Genomic DNA, 18,942 nt, shown 5'->3' with positions numbered 1-18,942 from the left:
TTTCCCTAAATTCTGTTTCCCCTCAATTCCTGTGCTGTCCTTCCCACCCTTTTCCACAATCACACCCTCACCGAAACAGACTCGGGCAGCTTAGGTGACAGCTTCAACTTCACCAACTAAGACGCACAGCCTCTGAAGCCAAGCTTGCTGCCTGCCTCCACCCACAAACCCACGCAAGCGAGTTTCCCACGCAGGCTAAATGCGTGGCCTGATGGATTCAGCAAATGGAATTTTCATCTTCAACTACTGATACTGCTTTACTCCAAGCCATTTTGTACTGAAGGTCTGAGAAAGAGAGAGGCCACCCGTAGAATTAAAATGAGTTTGGTCCTTAAAGGAAAAAACACGTTTGTCAAATATCCAATTTTATTTTACCATCGTTGCGTTGTTGAACACAATCTGCAGTTAGGGTCGGAATTCCCAGGCCAATAGATTTTTTAAAACCATACCACAGGAGTAAACCTTAAAAGAAGTGAAATCTAATACTATATAGATTTCCATCTCTAAATACAGTATATTACAGAAGGTTAAATATACCACCTCTGTTTACTTACAACTATAAAAAGATACATTAACTATACCAATTATAAATAATGTAGCATTTCATATTAAAGGCATTATTATACAACAGAAGATTAAGAACCCTCTAATGTATTACTATCAAGGTTAGTGTCTAAAGTTGCTTGAGATAAAATCCTGAAAATTCAGTGTCTGAAGTCAAATCCTGACTTAGCAAGTTGCTGACAGTTTAAGTGATAAGTGTTAACTGAGGCAGAGAAGGTGAATACCGTATTGCCTATTTCTGACAAGAATGATAAACCCATTTCACATAGGACTTTCTTCATCTGTACACTGCTTTTGATGTCGATTTTCATTGTATTATTGCCCTCCCCCCAATTTAATTCTCAAACATAATTTAATTCCCAAACATAAGCACCATTAGAAAAGTACTAGTTAGTAACGGTAAAAGTATCCAAATAACGCAGTTACGTTTGGTTTTCCTTTTTTAAAAGCTATCTGGGAACTCTTTAAAACTTGGAATTGCACAGCATTTGCACACACAGGAAAAGAAAATTTCGCAACATGTTAGTGCAGTACTCAGGCCACTGTAGTAGGAGACCCAGTTCTTCCACGGAGTCTGGGTGTTATTTGTTAATTAATCATTAATTAATATCAAAATAGGACTTTAAAAAAGCCAGGCTGTATTTAAACAACGGCCAATGGCCTTTCCAGTTGTGTATGTTTTGCTAGTCTAAAACAGATAACCAAACTGGAGAAAAAGAAAACTACATAGGGCTGATCATAAACCATTAATGCAAGGTAGAAATTGATATTCTGTAAAAGCGGAGTGTGGCTCTGATTTGTCAAACACGAGAGTTAATTATCCTAGCATTGGCTATGCTCTTGTAGTGTCAGAGCACTGGGTCCTTAGCAGCAATGGTGACACCAGCGATGTTCTCTGCCTAAGAAAGTGCCTTGGTTAAGGTCGACCGTGACATAGTTTTAGATAAGCATTTTGGGCGCTGATTCGATCATATTCCAAAAGGAACACTGGTTTTTGAGCTGAGTCCCATGGTCAATGTCGAGATGCAGTCCTTGAAGACGCACGCCCATTCACACCCAAGACCTTCAGTACCCTTCCATAGTACTGGACTCCCCAGAACTCCCCACTTTGGCTCCTCACAGTCCTGCTTTTGTTTTTGTTTTTAACTTAACGCTGTTTCTTTCCCACTGAATGCTGGGAGGGGCTTGTTCTGTGGGCAGGTGACCCTGAGGAAGCCACAGGTGCAGGGCTCTGTTTGCAGAACAACCCGGGAGTTTTTCCAAGTTCTTACTGGAGTCAGAGCCGGCAAAACATTTGTAAGTGACCGCTGGATACTTGAAATGCCACTTCCCGTTGGCCACACCCTGAGCCTCTTTACTGTCCCTGGGGACCTGGTTGAAAGGGAAACACAGAAACAGCCAATAGCTCCACCCCCAGGCAGGACTGCAATTTCACACACAACATAATGGTCAATAACACAGGAGTGTGAGAGGAAAAGAAAAATCGTTCAAATCCAGTAGATGTAAAGTCTCCACAACAAAGTGACCCAGGAAGGCGGGCAATGCACGTTTTCTTCGGCAAGTTTGATCTGCCACATTTGGCTGTCCAACGTTTGAGGCAGGAGCCCGTCGTTCCCTCAGGGGCTCTTGTCATCGAGTTTGATGGTGACTGTTTTCACTTCTGTGTATTCAGCCAGCGCATATTCACCACTGCAATTACAGAAAAGAGGAGAATATAAAATGGGCATGTCACTTAGCCGTTCTGTGGGAACCTGTGTTCAAACGCTTGGTTGGTCACTACTCTGGGGGGCAGTTCGGAGTCTACACAAAAGGTCAGAATGTGATGACTTTATAGAGGAGAAGCCAGGACTGTAACATCATTACTATGTTTAAGTAACGGGATCTATAAGTTAAGTTTAAATATAACATTTCTTGGGGGGGTTTCTGGGTGGCTCAGTCGGTTAAGCGTCTGTCTCTTGATTTTGGCTCAGGTCACGAGCCCACAGTTTGTGAGTTCAAGCCCCGCATGAGGCTCTGTGCCGACAGTGCGGAGTCTGCTTGGGATTCTCTCCCTTCCTCTCTCTCAAAATAAATAAATAAATAAATAAATAAACTTAAATAAAAGAGATAAATAAGTATCACGTTTTTTGGTGTGTGATGCTTTGGAAATATTTTCAGAAGGAATAAGTGCTTGTCTTTAAAGAACAAAAAGGGATGGAAATAAAGAGCTGGATTCCCTGAGTGGGGAGTACAGAGCGAGAAGAGGGCCTGCATGGGTGAACAAGGAGGGGAGCTGGAGATGTGGCCTGAGGATGTGCAAGGGGCAGAGACATGGAGGGCCTGGAGTTGACCTCAGAGTCTGCAGCTGGGGACCAGCTGTAAGAAGAATAAGGCCAGCCCAGAGCAGTGAGGGCAGCAGACATTAGCACAGCCTGGACACAAGGGGGACCACAGCCTTTGAGTTAGCCTCTCTGCTATCTGTCCCTTCTTTAAGTCTTGCAGAGCCCAGCTGACCCTTCTCGGGCGTCATGGGCCATCCTCTGGGTGGTCCCTCTTCCCAGAACTGAGATGCAACTTTGGACAGATTTAACTGCCTCTCCAACACTTGCTCTGCTGTTAAGCACATAAAAATGTGTACTTGTTGAGGAAAAGAGGTAGACGCAGAGGTGGCCCCTGGAGGCTCTGTCGCTAGGAAGACTTGAGACATTGTTCCATTTCACCCCTTAGATCAGGGGTTCTCAAAGGGTGGTCCGCAGGCCAGCAGCCTCAGCAACACCTCAGAACTTGCTCGAAATTCAGATTCTCAGGCCCCCTACCCTGCCCTTGATATGATGCCCCCCTTCAAGGTGACCACATCTCAACCCGCTGCACCTGTGTGGCAAAGGAGAATTAAGGTTGCAGATGGAATTAAATTTGCAAATTAAAATAGGGAGGTTATTCTGGAGTACCTGCATGGGCCCAATGTAATCACTAGGATCCTTAAAAATGTAAGGAGAAGGAAGCCAGAAGGAAATGAGACTATGGAAGCAGGTTCAGAGAGGTGCAACATTGTTGGCTTTGAATACAGAAGAAGGGGCTGCCAGTCAAGGAATGTGGGAAGCCTCCAGAAGCCAGGAAAGGCAAGAAAACATATTCTTTCCCTGGAGTCCCCAGAAAGGAAGGTAGCCCTGCTGACTGTCAGATTTGGAGCCTCCAGAACTGTATCAAATCATAAATTTATGCTGCTTAAACCACGAAGTTTGTGGCAATTGATTGTAGCAGTAACAAAAAAACTAATGCACCCTACTAAAGTGGGATCCAGAAATCTGTGTGTTTTTTTAACGTTTTTAAAAAGTTTGTTTACTTATTTATTTATTTTGAGAGAGAGAGAGCATGCACACAAGTGGGGGAGGGGCAGAGAGAGAGAATCCCAAGTAAGCTCCATGTTCAGTGCAGAGCCCAACTCCAGGCTTGATCTCCCAAAGCCATGAGATCATGACTTGAGCCGGAATCAACAGTCAGACACTTAACCGACTGAGCCACCCAGGTGCCCCCAGAAATCTGTGTTTTAACAAGCCAGGGGATTCTGATGCAGCTCAAGTTGGAGAACCACTGGTTTAGACCAATGTAGCTTAAGCAAGTTCTTTGTCTTCCCTGAGCCTCCATTTCATTATCTTTAAAATGGGCATATCATCACCTCCTTGCAGTTATAATGATTGGAGATAATTTAGTATAGAGCACCTCCTATGTGCTAGGCAAAAAATGAATGCCAGAAAGTAACATCATTATTTTGAATTAATATGTCTCTGAGAGTTTTTGGTAGTTCCCTAAAACAAATAGTTCAAGAACCCATGAGAATGAGTGAATTATTTTGTAATCTTTTCTAAACGTAACACAAAATATAAAAGCCCTATGCAGAATGCTGAATTGAACTTTTATAGAGCAGGAAATCCATCTACCCACCCCCACAAACAAATGACAAACTAGAAAAAAATTATGTTCACAATTCTATGTGAGAAACAGTGCTGTTTTCCTTCACATACAAAGAGCTCTTAAAACCCAATTAAAAAAAAAAAACCCACACGCAACCAAATGGAAAAATCAACAAAGGGCATGAACAGTCAGTTCACAGAAAAACAAACACAGATTACTTAGTAAGTGTTAAAAATGCGCTCGATACCCTCACAATTAAAGACAGGCAAACGAAAAGAGTGGAAAGCTCATGTTTTGTGTGGCGGATTACCCAATTTTAGGAATTTATTCTGAAAACAATCTCCCACGAGTGCCTAAAGATTTCTGCACAAGAAAGAACACCAGCATGGTTTGTAATAGCAAAAGCGCTTGGAAACAGCACAAGAGTCCATCATGGGAGACGCTTAATGCAAAGGACGGAAGGGTATCCAAAGCCCATTCTCAAAAGCAAAAAGTAGCTTTCTCTCCCATTTCATTTGGAAACAGTAAAGAACGCACACATGCACACCCACTGCATGCAAAGAAAATGCATAGGTCCTTTGTATTTTGTGCTACATTTAGAAAAGATTACAAAATATTTCTAACAGTGAGCATATTGTGTTGCACTGTTTAAAATCTAAAGTGGTTGGGGTGCCTGGCTGGCTCAGTCGGTTGAGCGTCCAACTTTGGCTCAGGTCATGATCTCACGGCTCATGAGTTCGAGCCCCGTGTCGGCCTCTGTGCTGACAGCTCAGGGCCTGGAGCCTGCTTCGGATTCTGTGTCTCCCTCTGTCTCTGCCCCTCTCTCGCTGGTGCTCTGTCTCTGTCTCTCTCAAAAATAAATAAACATTCAAAAAAAATTTTTTTTTAAATCCAAAGTGGTTAAGGATTTATCAACTTAGTAAACAGAAGTACACCAAATGATGAAAGCACGCTGCATTAGCTCATGAACTATTAACTCCAGTATTCAACCATTCCTATAGGATGAAGTACATGAATCGCCTCGTTCTTCCTATTGCTGCAATCACTGCCAGAGTTCAAGTTCATGCTGCTCTTATTCAACCCACTGTGGCGTCTCCTAATGGGTTTCCTGCCCAGTCATGACTGTCTTGGCATGCAAAGCCATCCATGAGCCCAGCCATTCTCCTAGTAGACCTCATCATAACGTTGCAAGGGGCAGAGACTGGATCATATGTTCACTGCTATGTGCTCAGAACCCAGCACGTGCCTGGTGTGCTAAAGGTGTTCATTAAACAGCTGCTGAGTGAACCAAGGAACACATGAACAGAATGAATGACTGAACAGTGGTGACCGCTAACAAATGGGATTGAAGATCCGTGGCGGGAAGCCTAGGCTTCCCACATGCCTCTACCGTGTGGATTTCTGTTGTTGTTGCTTTCTGTTGTTGTTACTGCACAACAACCAAGAAAACTGCCCAGGAGGAAGAAGCCTTGTAGGCTTCAGCCCAAGACCTGCACAGGAACAGCCCCCGGAGGGGCCTGTGGGTGGGCGGCAGATAGCCAGCCCAGTCCAGGCGGCCGGAGGTGGGGAAAACCACGGAATCCACCGTGCAGTTCTCCAGCACAGAGAAAAGGAGAACTAGATGCAACATGAAGACATTAATCAGGAACGACTGAAAATGGAAATTGGTTTGCAAGTCAGTTTCCAGGCTCCCTGGGAATTATGTTAAAGTACTTTATCTAAAGCCTTGGGAAAGTATATGCCAAGGGTCAAAAAAACACATCGAGAAAAGTCCCGACTGTGGCAGGATGAAACATGGGCTGTGCTCCGTGCCAGGCGGGGGTGCTGAGGACCCGGAGGCACAGTCAGAGCAGGGGAAGGGGGACAGAAGTGACACAGGTGAGGAAAGTAATGAACAATAGTCGGCGTGAGTGAGTGCACACTAGAAGTCAGGTGGGCCCCACACACCCTTGCCACGGCTTCCATATCCAAGGCCGTCTGGTTGGGGGCCCAAGTTCTTGTTGCAGCAGGAAGCTGTGTCTGGCCTCTGGGAGGAGGACTGTGTGGGGTTCTGGGGCCCTCAGCTGTCACTGGTCAAAGGCAGCTGAGTAGAGGACACCAATGTCCTGGCTGACTTCATTCCAGGTGGCTCACAGGCGTGACATCCCTGTTGAGGAAGGCCTTGTGGTGTGGTGGGTCCAAGAGTTCAACCCCACCCCTGTCACTTATGGGCAGTGTGACCTGGGAAAGGCAGGGACCCTCCCTAGCACCCTTGGGTTTCCTCATCCAAAAATTAGGGTAGTAGTACTAGCCATCTACAGTGGACAATGTTTGTGCCCACCTATAATTCATACACTGAAGCCCTAACTCCCAAGGTGAAGGCATTTGGGAGGTGGTTATCCCCACGAATAGGATAAGCGTCTTTATGAAGGAGACTCCAGACAGCTCCCCTACCCCTCCACCATGTGAGGACACAGTGAGAAGACAGCCATCTATGGACTAGGAAGGTAACCCTCGCCAGACCCCAAATCTTCTGGCACCTTGATCACAGACTTCCAGCCTCCAGAACTTGAGAGATCAATGCCTGTTGTTCAAGCCCGCCTGTCTGTGGTGTTGTTATAGCCACCAGAGCACAATGAGACACCATCTCATAGATGGTGTGAGTGTGGAATCAATGAACACACGCGAAAGTGCTCTTACAGAGCCTGGCCGACTCTGTTCTCAGCAAATGCCAGTTGTCACCCATACTATGGCTGTTGGGGGGCCCTGACCGGGACCCAGGTGACCCCGGCCCAGGCCTCATGTCTCTCTTGGGCAGGAGGGTGTGAAAAGAAAATGAAGCAGAGACTCACAGAACACAACACAAACAAGCCACTCAGGGGATGAAACATGATTTCTGCAAAGGGTTTTCACCGCCAAGAATTTACTGAAGTTCCCTGAAGGGAAAACCAGCCATAGGAATTAGGACGACACCAATGGATACACTCTACTCAGACGTTCAGATGGTTCTGGCATATTTGCCATGACTCAGAAATGGATTAGAGAGAAAGACCAACACAGGGGAAGGGACCCCAATGCTGTGGAGACTGGTCAAAAGCATTTGTTCAGGAAGGGAAGCCAGCCCCACTGTTTCATAATAACATCTTTATTAAGAATCTGGAAGGGGAGTTGCCCAAAAGCCCCAATAGGGCCCAAGCTGAGGAGAAGCATTTGAGTGCTCCCACTGGAAGATGCCCAAATGAGGACGAGGTAATGCATTTGTATATAAATAATACAAACTGTTTAACTAAGAGGAAGAGCTTGGAGCCCTTTGAGATGTTCCAGGAGCAGCCCTGCATGTTGTCACAGATGGTCCCCCTGGGAAGAGTGATCCTACAAGCTGTTTGTCCACAAAGACTAATAAAACCCCAAGCACCACCACGAAGGATGTGGGAGAGAAGGCATCGTCCAGCTGGAAACTGCAGTGCGTCCACTCCCGGAACGCTCTGTCCAGCCCTGTGTCTGGACCTTTTATCTCAGGCCAGACACAAGAAGGCCTGTCCGTTAGTCTACGCATGGAGTTCATCTTCCCAGCGGGCAAGATGGAAAGGAGCTCTGCAGGAATATGAGTGGGTTTGATGGAACCACAGAGGACGGGGCAGTATGTCTCCCAAAGCAGCACCCAGAAGGAGCCAGAGTAGCCCAGAGTCTGTCCCCAGAGCCTCTGCTGGTGGGGTGGACAGCACCAGAGCCCGACCTGGGAGAGAGCCCATCTCCCCTGCTGAGGGCTGGAGTTTGTGGGAGTCTGGCAAAGAGTGCACTTTTCCAGTTCTGCCCCTGTCCTCACTCAAGGAGCCTATGCCAAGTTTCTATGGAACATCTCCACCTGTGGTGGGTGCTGGGGAGGACACAGGAGCTGAGGCTAGAGGTTGGTCCTGGGGCCAGAAGGAGGGAAGCATGAGAATGAGGGCAGGGAAGGGCAGGAGTGGGAAGGTGGGAAGGAGATGGTGGATGGAAGGGATCCATCGCAGCCCCAGAGGGAAAGGGCCACCAGCCTTCCTGACACAGCTGACCCAGCCTGCCACCCAGGAGCACGGGGCAAGGTTACCGGACTGGAGTACATGTCCCCACCACCCTGTGAATGTAGTATATTTTTTATCCACCTGCTGGTGGGCGTGCAGTAACAGAAATACTTACAGTTCTCTGCCATTTCCTGACATTTTAAAGCCACCAAATGGAGCCTGTGCGTAGATGGCATTATAGCAATTGATCCTGGAGGAAGAACAGAAGACGTTCATGATTACCTGGAGAAGACCCACCTGGGGTGCGTGCATCTCGGCTGTCAGGCACTTGAAGCAGACTGTTGCCTCAAGAGTGACTTTTGTCTAAGTTTTAATAATGGGAACAGGTGTGTTCAACTTCTGTCTTCTCATTCTTCCCACCAGAAGCTAAAATTCGAACATTTTTTTTAATGTTTACTCATTTTTGAGAGAGAGAGAGAGCATGAGCGAGGGAAGGGCAGAGAGAGAGGGAGACATGGAATCGGAAGCAGGTTCCAGGCTCTGAGCTGTCAGCACAGAGCCTGACGCGGGACTTAAACCCACGAGCCATGAGATCATGACCTGAGCCGAAGTCGGACACCCAACCGACTGAGCCACCCAGGCGCCCCTAAAATTAAAATATTCTCAAGAATAAAGCTCTTCACTGGGATAGGAAGGGAATGTCAAGGGGGAGAAGAAAGGAGAGTGAAATTATGGCATAAGGGAGTAAGATTCAGCTTTGAAATGACCCAGCCCTGACCTCAAAGTTCTCCTGCTTGGTCATAGGATTCTGGTCTTGTTACCCAGCCTCTCTGAGCCCCCTTTCATGTTTATCAGCATTATCATCTTTACAATGAGGATGGGGTGCCTGGGTGGCTCAGTTGGTTAAGCGTCCGACTTTGGCTCAGGTCATGATCTCACAGTTCGTGGGCTCGAGCCCCACACCAGGCTCTGTGCTGACAGCTCGGAGCCTGGAGCCTGCTTCTGCTTCTGTGTCTCCCTCTCTCTCTGCCCCTCCCCACTCACACTCTGTCTCTCTCTGTCTCTCAAAAATAAACATTAAAAAACATTAAAAAATAAAATGAGGATAATGTCATCTGCAGGATTGCTGGTAAAGCAGGGACTTTCACCCACACTTTGAACAGGACCATGCGCTGCTTTTAGAACCAGAATACAAAATTAAAGTGAGAGGGAGTGAAGTCCAAGGGACAGCACGACACGGTGGTCAAGAACATGGACATCAGAGCTACGCGGACACCAGAGTTGCCCAGAGGGCTGTGGGCTCTGCTGTGCCACGTACTAGCCGTGTGACCCTAGGCAAATCACCCAGTCTCTCTGTGTCTTGATTTTCTCATCTGTAACATGGAGACGATGACGGTCCCTGTCTCAGAGGCAGTCATGAGTATTGAGCAAAGCACTAAGGCGGTGCTTCGCACATAACACACAACTAGCATCTCTCTGTCGACAGAAGAGTAATGAAGTTAGCAAGTCAGCAACTCAGGAGAGCCGAAACACGCACACCCTCTACTCACCAGACTGTTCCAGACTCCAACGCAGAAGCCAGCTTCAGGGCCTTGTCGAGGTTTTTTGTGAACACGGCTGCTGTGAGTCCATATTCAAGGCTATTTGCCCTTTTTATCACTTCTTCGATATTTTTGAACTTCAGTATTGGCTGCACCGGTCCAAAAATCTAGGATTAATTGCAAGAATGGCCATGAGAGTCATGTTCGAACGAAGCACACACTCTGAGCAAACACTGCCTTTGTTTTATGCCTTCTCCATGTGCTTACATGCAGCAGAAATGACGACCAGAGGAAAAAGAATGTCCAGAGATCTTTTTATTTACGTGATGGTTGACATCTGAAGGGAAGGATTACAATGAAAAATTAAAATATCAACTGAAAATATATTTCAGGCTTATGATCTCTTATTGTCATCAGGGCTTCTGAGAAGCCCCAGCCCTTGAGCTTTGGCATAGACCCTGCATACTGACATACACAGAAGACAAAACTTTCCAAGTTTTTCTTGGAGAAAGTTATTGCCAAGGGTGTTTGCAAGGCACGGAACACACATAGAACTGTGTGCCCCGACCTCTTGGTGGTACATTTTCCACCAATGAAGATGCCATAAAATGTTTCCCTAATAACTCCCAGGGGAGGGGATGAGACAATGTTCCTTGTTATGCAAAATAAAAATAAAAATCCCATAAAAATCTCTAGGAGAAAGTCTGTAAAATACCCCCACAGGAAGGCAGTGATTCACTTTCTCACACGTCCCAAAAGACCACATCCCAGGATCGAACCACCCAGGACCCTAGGTGGGAACCAGTTTCCATCTAGATTAATGGTAAGATTGAAAGACAAAGTTAGAATCACACTTTTATGGAGGTCATAAGGAAGTCATATGGAGGTGACCATTTGCAAAGATGCTCATGGTGGAAAACTTCATAGAGAATTCCAGCCGTGAGGTGTTCTTTGCATCAACACACTTGTCATTTCAGTTCAGTCTAGGGGGAATGAAGGCAGCTTTGGACTGTGAACCTATAGGCAGCAAGAGCCTTCCAGCATGTGCTAACCCAAGGATGTGTCAGAAGACAGAAGAGGGATGGTTGATCCCCAGAGATGTGTGAAAATGGGGGGTTTAGAACAAACTCTGCACCTGCTATACAGTGCTTGGGGTTCCCAAAGGCAGGTAGGCAAGATGGCTTCTCTCAGGACCCCAAAGGAGAGGAAGAAGGCCACAGGAGAAAAGAAAACGTTCCCTGCACAAAGACTTCTGGGATGCCCAAGCCCTAGAGAAGACTTCTGTTTGAAAGGCCCAGCCCTCTCCCCCTTCGAGTCCCATAAGAGTCCCCATGGAATGAAGCTTTTCCTGCAGCGCCCAGTACCTCCTCTTTGGCAATCCTCATGGTGTCAGTAACTTCTGAGAAGACCGTAGGTTTAATGAAGAGCCCCCTGTCTTCCATAGCCGAACCCCCACATTCCAGTTTGGCTCCCTCCTTCTTCCCACTCTCGATCAGATCGAGGATTTTGTCAAACTGCTTTTGGTCAATCTGCAAAACACAATGAGAAGTACAGCCTGGATTCCTTCTGGGCAGTGGCTGCCATCTTATGAGTCCAATGGCCTTTCACATGATCAGCTGTCCTACCCCTAAATGTTCTTGCCAAGTCATAAGTCATGGAGCAGATGTGTCTTGTATACAAATACTCCTCTGATGCACATATCTAGGCTCTTTGGAGCAGGGGAGAGAGGGGGAGATAGGCTCTTCTCATCCTCTCTAGGTGTAGGGTTTATTCATATGACTGACCTCTTCCATGCTGTTAAGCAAATCCATGAATGAAACAAGATCTGAAGTGGTCACGTTCTTTGCTCTCCCAACTCTTCGCATCCTGGGAAGGCTGCCAGATTTGGCAAATAAAACTACAGGATGCCCAATTAAATTCGAATTTTTAAAAAGCAATAAATGACGTTTTCAGCATAAGTATATACCAAACCAATGTTTGGTAAACGTCATTTATTGCTTATTTGAATGTCAAATCTAGTTGAGTGCCATGTATGTTATCTGGCACCCGTGTGCCCTTCGCACAGGGCACCATGGATCAGCGTAACAGTTACTGGAATTTTCCATCCATAATGTGGAGAAGTAGGAAGGAGAGCTAACCACTGTACCCAGAACCCCCAGAAATACAGCAGAGTAAGCCTGAAGGTGAGATGGATGGGCTGCTTGTTTGTAAGGAGCCAGGTCATCAGAAAGGCTCCACCTTCTGCCACCTTGCCTAGGAATCTCCTGGGCTAGCGTGCACCCTGTATCACTAGCCTAACACTCTGCTCTTGGACATGGCACCCAAATAGCTGTCAAAGGGCACCCTATTTGCGAGACTGTGCTCAAGGGAAGAAGTGCTATCCTCATCCCCAGTAGGCCTTCTTCCCTAATCCATGGATGCCCTGTTCATGACCATGACCCAGCTGCTAAGTCCCTTCCTCTTTGGCTGAGAGAGACAGAGTTTTGACTGTGATTGGTTTGCGGTAACTGAGATTTTTAGACAGAAAAACTGGTTTTCTTAAAACAATTTTAAATTAAAAAAGAGAAATAAGCAAACCCAATGGTGTATTTGGATGACTGTTCCTGAGGAGCAGGCTGGCTTTTTCAGAACCAGTGGGCACAAATCATGCACGTCCCTAGACCAGTCATCTCCTGAAGTGCGGATCCAGTGTTAAAATTCCAAGTTTTGGATCCTTGTACCAGGATAAATTCCAAACAGATCAAAAATTAAACTATGAAAAATGAACGCAGGGAAGTTCTCAAATTCTCTCATGTGGGAGAATGCTTCTGTAAATATTGGGTGTTGATGGTCTTTCTATGATGTGAAACCCAAAAGCCAAAAAGAAAAGATGATAAATTTGAGTATATTATATAAAAAAATGCAAAAACATCATAAGCAAAATCAAAGGGCAAAAAAAAACTGGAAAAAAAAACCTGACAAGTCATTTCATAGAACTGAAGCTAATTTCTCTAGCATTTAAAGAGTTCCTGGTGCCTGGGTGGCTCAGTCGGTTGAGCTTCCAACTTCGGCTCAGGTCATGATGTCACGGTCTGTGAGTCCAAGCCCCGCATCGGGCTCTGCGCTGACAGCTCGGAGCCTGGAGCCTGCTTCAGATTCTGTGTCTCCCTCTCTCTCTGCCCCTCCCCCGTTCATGCTCTCTGTCTCTCTCTGTCTCAAAAATAAATAAACATTTTAAAAAAATTAAAGAGTTCTTAGAGGGGTATCTGGGGGGCTCAGTCTGTTTAGCATCCGACTCTTGATTTCGGCTCACGTCATGATCTCAGGGCTTGTGAGATCTAGTCTCGCTTATGGCTCTGAGCTGACAGTGCAGAGTCTGCTTGTGGTTCTCTGTCTCCCTCTGTCTCTCTGTCCCTCCCCTGCTCTCTATCTAAAAATAAATAAATATTTAAAAATAAATAAGTAAAATAATGAGTCCTTGGAAATGATAAGAAAAATGACCAGAAATATAAGGAAAAAATAGGCAAAGCACCTGCAGAGTTTATGGAAAATGGACTGCAAATAGCTTTTAAACATGATAAGATGTTCTGCCTTACTCCTTATAAGAGATATATGCGTATTAAAACTAAGTGAGATACGGTTCTTAACTCTTGGATGGGCAAAATCCATATCCTATTAGTAAGGCTGGAGAAACAGACAAGCTCACACAAGGTTGGTATAACATAAGTTGGTCCATCCTCTTTGAAGGTAATTTGGCAATGCTTGCAGAAATTACAAATGTGCTCCCACTCGGTAATCCCACTTGGGGACTCCGTCCCACTGATGTCCTTGTATGTTTACAAAATGACATACAACATCGTGTGTAACTGCACATACCGACATGTTCATCAGAACATGTCGTTTGAGGGGCGCCCTGATGGCTCAGTTGGTTAAGCACCTGACTCTTGTTTGGGCTCAGGTCATGATCTCACAGTTTGTGGGATCGAGCCCTGCGTCAGGATTTGCGCTGACAGCGCAGATCAGGGTTCTGCTTCAGATTCTCTTTCTCCCTCGCTCTCTGCCCCTCCCCCACTAGCACACGCATGCATGCACATGCTCTGTCCCCCCTCTCTCAAAAATAAATAAACTTTAATTAGAAAAAGAACATGGTAAGGGCGCCTGGGTGGCTCAGTCTGTGAAGCATCTGACTTCGGCTCAGGTCATGTTCTCTCGGTTCATGAGTTCGAGTCGAGCCCTACATCAGGCTCTGTGCTGACAGCTCAGAGCCTGGAGCCTGCTTCAGATTCTGTGTGAGTGTGTGTGTGTCTCTCTGCCATTCCCACATTCATGTTCTGTCTCCATCTCAAAAATAAATACAATATTAAAAAAAAAAGAACATGTGATTTGAATCCTGGTGAATTCATAAAGCAGGATTCTATGTACCTGTGAAAAAGAATGAGGCAGGTTCTCATGGCCTGGTATGGAAAGGTCTTCAAATTTCTTATTAGAACACAAAAGCCAAGGTGCAAGCGGTATAGATGTCATAGTTATCTTGTGGGTGAAAACAGGAAATCAGAACATATATTCCTGTTTGCTTCTATATACATAAAGAAATTCTGGAGGGCTATGTGAGAAACTAAGACTGTGGGGTACCCATGGAGGGAAGGTTAAGAACCAGGTCCGTGCAAGAGGAAGAAGGATGGAAGAAAGACTTTTCTCTATTGACATTTAGATGTGCCCTAGGTTTTAACTCCTATGTCTGCATTCCCGCCTAGAGAATGAATTTAAACTGTAATGGACCCAGGAATATCTCAAGGTTCTCTCAACTTGTCTCTGGATGAACCTGGTCTTGGGTTAAAAGTTCCAGGACTGCTCTTTCCTCCTCCCCAGAGGCCAAGAGGGCTTGTAGGGCTTTATCAAACTATGGGTCCTGAGTGGCTGTGACCATTCTCTGCCTGTAAGACCAGACTTCTCACCTGTCTGTCCTATAGGCAGTGCTGGGGTCCCCGTGGAAAGCCTGCATATCCAGACTCAACTTTTCCTGATGAGTCCATGTGAACACATTGTCTAAATCTAATAGTCCTCCAAGAAATGGCAGCTGGTGACTTCCAGTGCTGGAAGAAGACCTGCCAGAAGTGAATGGCCCGGTGGGGCACAACACCAGAGACGGAGTCAGACAGACCCCGAAGGACAGGTGGAAAGCTGCACTGGGCTCCGCTGGAGAGGGCACCGGATCCTGCCCCCACCAGGTGGCCTGTGCACTGTTTATGTGCCTCGTTGCCAAATAAACCTAAGAGATTTTGGAGCATTCGGCAAAGCAACTGCCTGCAGTGGACACCGATCTAGGTCAGCTAGCTGTTTTACAGGCATGAGACAGACAGGACTGACTATTTGGACAGCTGTAAATCCTCTCTGAGTAAAAATCTTATTACCATAGATGAAAAAGCACTTTGGGAGAAAAAAATCCAACAGTGTCCTAAAATAATATGCTGAGGTTAGGCGGCTTAAGTGAGCTTTCAAAAGGACTTTTAGCAGCAGCATCAAAAGCACCGACGAAATCAACACCCATTCTGCTTGGATCTGCTCTCTTGGAAGAGGTTTCTGTATCTGGCTTCAAAAGTCAAGCCTGGAGCCTTGGAAAGAGACTTATGAATAATGATGGGGTGAAAGGGTTTCCTTACTATGGGATCAGCTCACATATTTCCCACGGAGTCTGGATTAGCTTTACAATGACGGTGGGTTTGATAATGACTTGTGGCCATGTTTGCATTCAGACCTGAAATCCAACCAAGGCCACTGGACAACTTTGTGTCACTGGCCGCTGGGTTTGGAGCTGAGGTCTGGCAGGGTGGGGAGTTTTGGCCACAAGCTGAGATGCTTCTCTCCACCAGGGTCACATGGCATTGGAGCCACAGAGCATGTGGGCTAGGAAAAGGCAAGGATGGGCACTGTGGCCAGAAATGCACCTTTTCCACGTGGTCCTCCCCCTTCCCCAGCCAGATCATCCCCACGGGATGGTCAAGCAAGACCTGACCGACGTGACCTGAAGTCATGCACAGACATTCATTGCTACCTAGATCAGGGAGGCTGTCATTTAATGCTCGGCTCCCCTCCTTAAAAAATAAAGACTTATTGGGTGCCTTGAAATACTCATAATATTCATCCATTACTCCCATTTTCCAGATGAGGAAACTGAGGTTTGGAAGGAGCTTGGGACTTTCTCAAAGTCATAGAGCCAAACTTGCACTCAGATCCATGGCTTCCCATGTAAACACATGGTGCCACTGCAGTGGGTAAGCAGCAAGTTCCCAGGATATAGACCTAAGTAGGTGAGTCTTGACACGTGATTTGAAACTTCGTGGCTGGGGCAGGACTTTGGCTACGAGAAAAGTGGGTTGCTGTTGAGCTCTATTTCAGTAATGCATGGGATGGTCAGGCTGCCCTCTTTTAAATATTTATCCATCTGCGAGCACTGCATAATTAGCAAGAAAGTGATACAGGATGTGCCCTTTTAAAGAGGTTATTAAACCTCGTGGTTATGATCATTTTCATCCTGCCGTTAGTTTCGAAAACCAGGCCTCCAGTGACATGTTCCGCCCGCCCAGAGAGGCATCCTGGTTCCCAGAGCCCTCTCCACTGGGACTCTTTGGTTTCTGACGGTCACCTTGTCCTATAGCACATGTGAGCTCCAGGGCCCGGAGGCTGAGACTGCTCTGGGTACTTTGCCTCTGCTTGCACTTTGCTGCCTTTCGCCCAGGGTTACAACCCCTCTTTTGTAGGGAAACCAGCCAAGTCAGACAGCCTCTGCCTGGGTCTCTCCTCTGGGGATCCTGGTGGCTCAAAAATTGGATGGTCCTCTTGGCTGGAGGGTGCAAGCATAAGGCCTTCTGATCTGGGAGCGCCTCCCTCCTGCCAAGGCCCTGAGCTTGGCATTATTTGCTGCAAAGAGCAACAAACAGGGGTGTGTGTCCACTCCCACTTTAGAAGCCCACAGAGACCTGGTGGGACTGCACTGTCCCTCCATGGCGCCTCAACAAAAGCCTCAGGAGGCAAGCAGCCTCCCTTCTGCTTCGGGAGGGACCGTGGAATCAAAAAGCGCCAGAGCTGTAAGGGGCTGTGGTCAAAGGGGCTGCCTGGTCCAGCCTCCAGACGCGCAACGCAGGGTTCCCACACATCGGTAGGTTACCTGGGGCCCCTGTTCCGTTCTGACGTCGAAGGGGTCTCCGACGGGACGTTTCTTGGCGTATTCCACGCTCCGCCTGACGAACTCGGCGTACACCTGCTCCTCCACGAACACCCTCGAGGCGGCCGTGCAGCACTGACCTTGGTTGAAGAACACTCCCTGATGGGCGCACTCCACCGCCAAGTCCACTGGAGGGAGGGGAGCGGCGGGGGCAAGAGGAAGCGATTAAGTCGTTAGGGCCGGACTAGTGACAGCTGCAACTCTAATTGCCGGCGCAAGAAAACAGGCCCCGGAATGGCTGCGTTTCAGAAATTAATTTTATTCTCGGCATTTCCCAACAGAGAGGATGGGAAAAGGGATTTTCTGATGCACTGGGAGTGGGGGGTTAAGTGAGTCCTGGGACTGCTGGACTTCTTTACTATGCTAATGAACTCGGAGAGTTGTAGTAATCCTCCCCTCCACCCCCCTCCGTTCACCTGCTCGTGGATCCCTCCCCTCCCCCTCTCAGGAGGACCCCAGTTCTATAGATTAACCTTTGGTAAGTCTGGATGTAGGCCAATTGGTGAGAGCTTAAAAAAATTTTTTTTTAATGTTTATTCATTTTTGAGAGCAAGAGAGAGAGCACAAGCAGGGGAGGGGAGGACAGAGAGAGAGACACAGAATCCGAAGCAGGCTCCAGGCTCTGAGCTGTCAGCACAGAGCGGTGGTGGGGCTGGAACCCAGGAATCCTGAGATCCTGACCTGAGCCAAAGTTGCTGCTTAACAGACTGAGCCACCGAGGCGCCCCCAATTGGTGACAGCCCACATTTTCCACCTTGTGCTTCCTTCACTTATCAAGTCCTATTAAGCAAGCTTCTTTTGCTTATGAAGCCTTACTAAGCAGCATAAACTCCATGTAGAACTTATATGGGTTAAAAAAGAAAGCAGGGATCCTGCCTCATGGGGGCTGAATCTGAACTGGAGAGCAGGCACCGAGTTAAAACTAGAAGGGTGCTTAGTAAGTAAAACCTTTGGGGATGTGCTTCATGAAAAAGAAGTGCTCAGTGGGTTTCCCTTTAGGGCTCACAGGATGGCCTCTTGTGTGTGCTCCACTGTTAGCTGGTTTTTCCACATCCCCCACCCCTCCAATGCACACACTGCTGCTTAAGACATGCAGCTTTGCCATGAGCAGGTGATCCACAGACACCCAGCACTGCTCTGGGGCAGCTCTGAGGACTGCTGGCCTCCACTTTGAGAACTGAGCCATTGCTCTCCAGCAGGACAGTCTGTAGAAGTCTCTGGATCAGCAGACAGCACCGTAAGGTTCTGGCTTTCCCTGACCCTCTGTGCCAACTGCCCCTCCCGCATCCTGACAGGAGCCAGGGGTAATGGCTGCAAGTGGTGGGGAATGGGGGCATGTCACCATTGACACTATGTCTGGATGCCAGCGATGTCTGAATTTACTTTTGTGGACTGGTGCTGCCTGGATGAGAAGCAGGAAATGGCTACATAGGGTGTTTATGACCCTTGTAAAACCAAGCCTCAAACGTGGAAGGGTTTTGTGTTTTAGCTGCAGTTTTTTGTTGTTGTTGTTGTTGTTGTTTGTTTGTTTGTTTCACCGAGGGGGTAATAAGATGAGCTGAGGTGCAGACGGGGCACCCAGATATGGTGGCACAAGAATGCAAAACAGGGGTCCTGGCTCTTCAGGATTGGAGTTGGGGAGCCCAAATGTGGCAATACCCAGAACTGTTTCATGTGGCTCCAGAAACCATCAGCAACACTAATGATGCTCCCACAAGGGCTACCAATCCAGGTGAAAAACGAGTCCTGTCTTCATGCCCAGCTT

At 47.1% G+C, this 18,942-nt stretch overlaps 1 protein-coding gene across 1 annotated transcript in view; it reads right to left on the bottom strand.

Moving 5' to 3' along the window:
• Positions 1-348: 348 nt before the first annotated feature.
• The window catches only part of ALDH1A3 (aldehyde dehydrogenase 1 family member A3), a 39,221-nt gene continuing 20,627 nt past the window's right edge, over positions 349-18,942 (bottom strand). The window contains exons 9-13 of the mRNA XM_053888775.1: positions 17,121-17,305; positions 11,341-11,505; positions 9,986-10,143; positions 8,611-8,685; positions 349-2,253 (exon numbers count right to left, since the gene is read on the bottom strand). Coding sequence (XP_053744750.1) covers positions 2,181-2,253; positions 8,611-8,685; positions 9,986-10,143; positions 11,341-11,505; positions 17,121-17,305 — 656 coding nt within the window. The 3' untranslated portion in view covers positions 349-2,180. The remainder of the gene's footprint in view (positions 2,254-8,610; positions 8,686-9,985; positions 10,144-11,340; positions 11,506-17,120; positions 17,306-18,942) is intronic.

Source organism: Panthera pardus, unplaced genomic scaffold (genome assembly GCF_024362965.1).
Source record: "Panthera pardus isolate Hobbes unplaced genomic scaffold, ASM2436296v1 HiC_scaffold_24, whole genome shotgun sequence".
Lineage (NCBI taxonomy): Eukaryota > Metazoa > Chordata > Mammalia > Carnivora > Felidae > Panthera > Panthera pardus.
The sequence above is the reverse complement of the archived record's forward strand: the minus strand, read 5'-3'. Positions and strand labels throughout refer to the sequence as shown.